The sequence below is a fragment of the Saprolegnia diclina genome (genome assembly GCF_000281045.1).
Source record: "Saprolegnia diclina VS20 unplaced genomic scaffold supercont1.27, whole genome shotgun sequence".
Taxonomy (NCBI): Eukaryota; Oomycota; class Saprolegniomycetes; order Saprolegniales; family Saprolegniaceae; genus Saprolegnia; species Saprolegnia diclina.
In genome coordinates, this window is record NW_008246094.1 from 294,255 (window position 1) to 295,788 (window position 1,534).

Genomic DNA, 1,534 nt, shown 5'->3' on the forward strand with positions numbered 1-1,534 from the left:
CGAGCGGCGCAGCAAGCGCGAGCAGCGAGAGAACCGCGTTGGGACTCACCATTGCTGTCGAGACTGCCAAATATGAAATGGTACTCGATCTACGTCGAGAGTGTCGAGTGCTGTAGAACCACGAGGTTCGTCATCGAGCATTGCTCGCACAGCAAAAAGAGTGGCGCTGGGAATGATTTGCGAACCATATGATTGCTTAGAAACTGGATACGTGCGGCCAGAAGAGGTTTGGCTTGGCATGCCAACTGGACACGACTCGTGCTCTCAACTTGGTCTTTGTGAGAAGAGACCTGTTTTCGTGCATACGTGTAACACCTCACACTCTGCGAGTAGCTGAGCAATTATATTTGTACTATGGTGCCGGTCTGGCGACGAGAGATGTCGGGTAACTGAGAGGGAACACACGGGTCGTCAGCTAGACACTGGGTCCGCCAATGATTCGTTTGCCCAAGACAGTGCCACGAAACAAGCAAAAGAAACGACATCAGAGCTACGTTGTAGTTGTGGACGAGCGACGTCTTTGTAACACGGCCTGTCGTGGCGTCGCAGCAAGAGAGGCAGGCATATTGTTCGACGTGTTTCTCACGACCCAAGTACTGTGCCGGCGTCGGTCGATGAGCCCAAGGGCCCATAAACTGTTCATGGACGGCAAGGACGGTTCGCTTTATTAGTGTGACAGCTCGAACGCTGCCGTCCGTTGGGAACTCCATTGCGAAACAAGCAACACGTGAAGACCCGAAATGTTGTCTCTGCCACGCAAAATAGAAGTGCGCCCGTGCCCGCGGTCAAAGACCTTTCTGTATCGCACTACGTATTGGAGCATCCACGAGGGTTCCTTGGGTCATGCTCGGTCCATACCGTCGCTTGAATATTTGAACTGCTCGGTACAAAGTCCCTGCAACGTCCCTAATCGTCGTCGTGCTTACAGTATGTTTTCTGTGTGGTCCTTCTCGCCCTCGTCATTTGCATCTCTTGCGCTCGTATGCACTCAGTCCAAGTTACATCCACAGGACAACAGGCCAAAGCTTGATGGATCAAGAAATGCTTTTCCGCTGAAGCATGTAGTAGTAGTGCCTGTCGAAACGAGCTATTTAAGCATGGCGAAGCCGGTTTGTCGGGCGGCTCGCTGAGAGGCAAGTGGAGCACGCCCCGCGACTCTCAAGCTTGCTCTTGAGCCAGCACGTGTTGCCGTTGACCGTAAAGCCCTTGCAGCCACCCGAGGAGCATGCACTGCATCCCGCACTCAGCTTGCTTTCGTTGTTGCCCGACACCCCAAGGCTCATGATGTCGTTGCCGTAGTAGTCGACATTGCGTTACTGAGACCCTCATCGGCACGATTGGCCAGATAGTCTGTGCTTGACCCAAGTCCGGCGCTGTTTTCAGCGCTCACCCAGAGCTTGGTCTGGTTATGTGACCTGTCTGGTTAAAATTGACTAGTCGACAGGGATGTCCACATTGCGTAGACTGTGCATGGTGATATCTGCACACATGATACCTCCATGCTCTCGATGCTGCATAAATTACCAGGCAAAAT

General features: G+C 52.9%; 1 protein-coding gene across 1 annotated transcript in view; it reads right to left on the bottom strand.

The window, feature by feature from the left end:
• The window catches only part of SDRG_08783 (hypothetical protein), a gene marked incomplete at its 5' end in the record, with an annotated part of 1,668 nt that extends 1,616 nt beyond the window's left edge, over positions 1–52 (bottom strand). The window contains one exon of the mRNA XM_008614680.1: positions 35–52. Within this exon, the coding sequence (XP_008612902.1) occupies positions 35–52 (18 nt within the window). The remainder of the gene's footprint in view (positions 1–34) is intronic.
• Between the last annotated feature and the right edge of the window lie 1,482 nt (positions 53–1,534).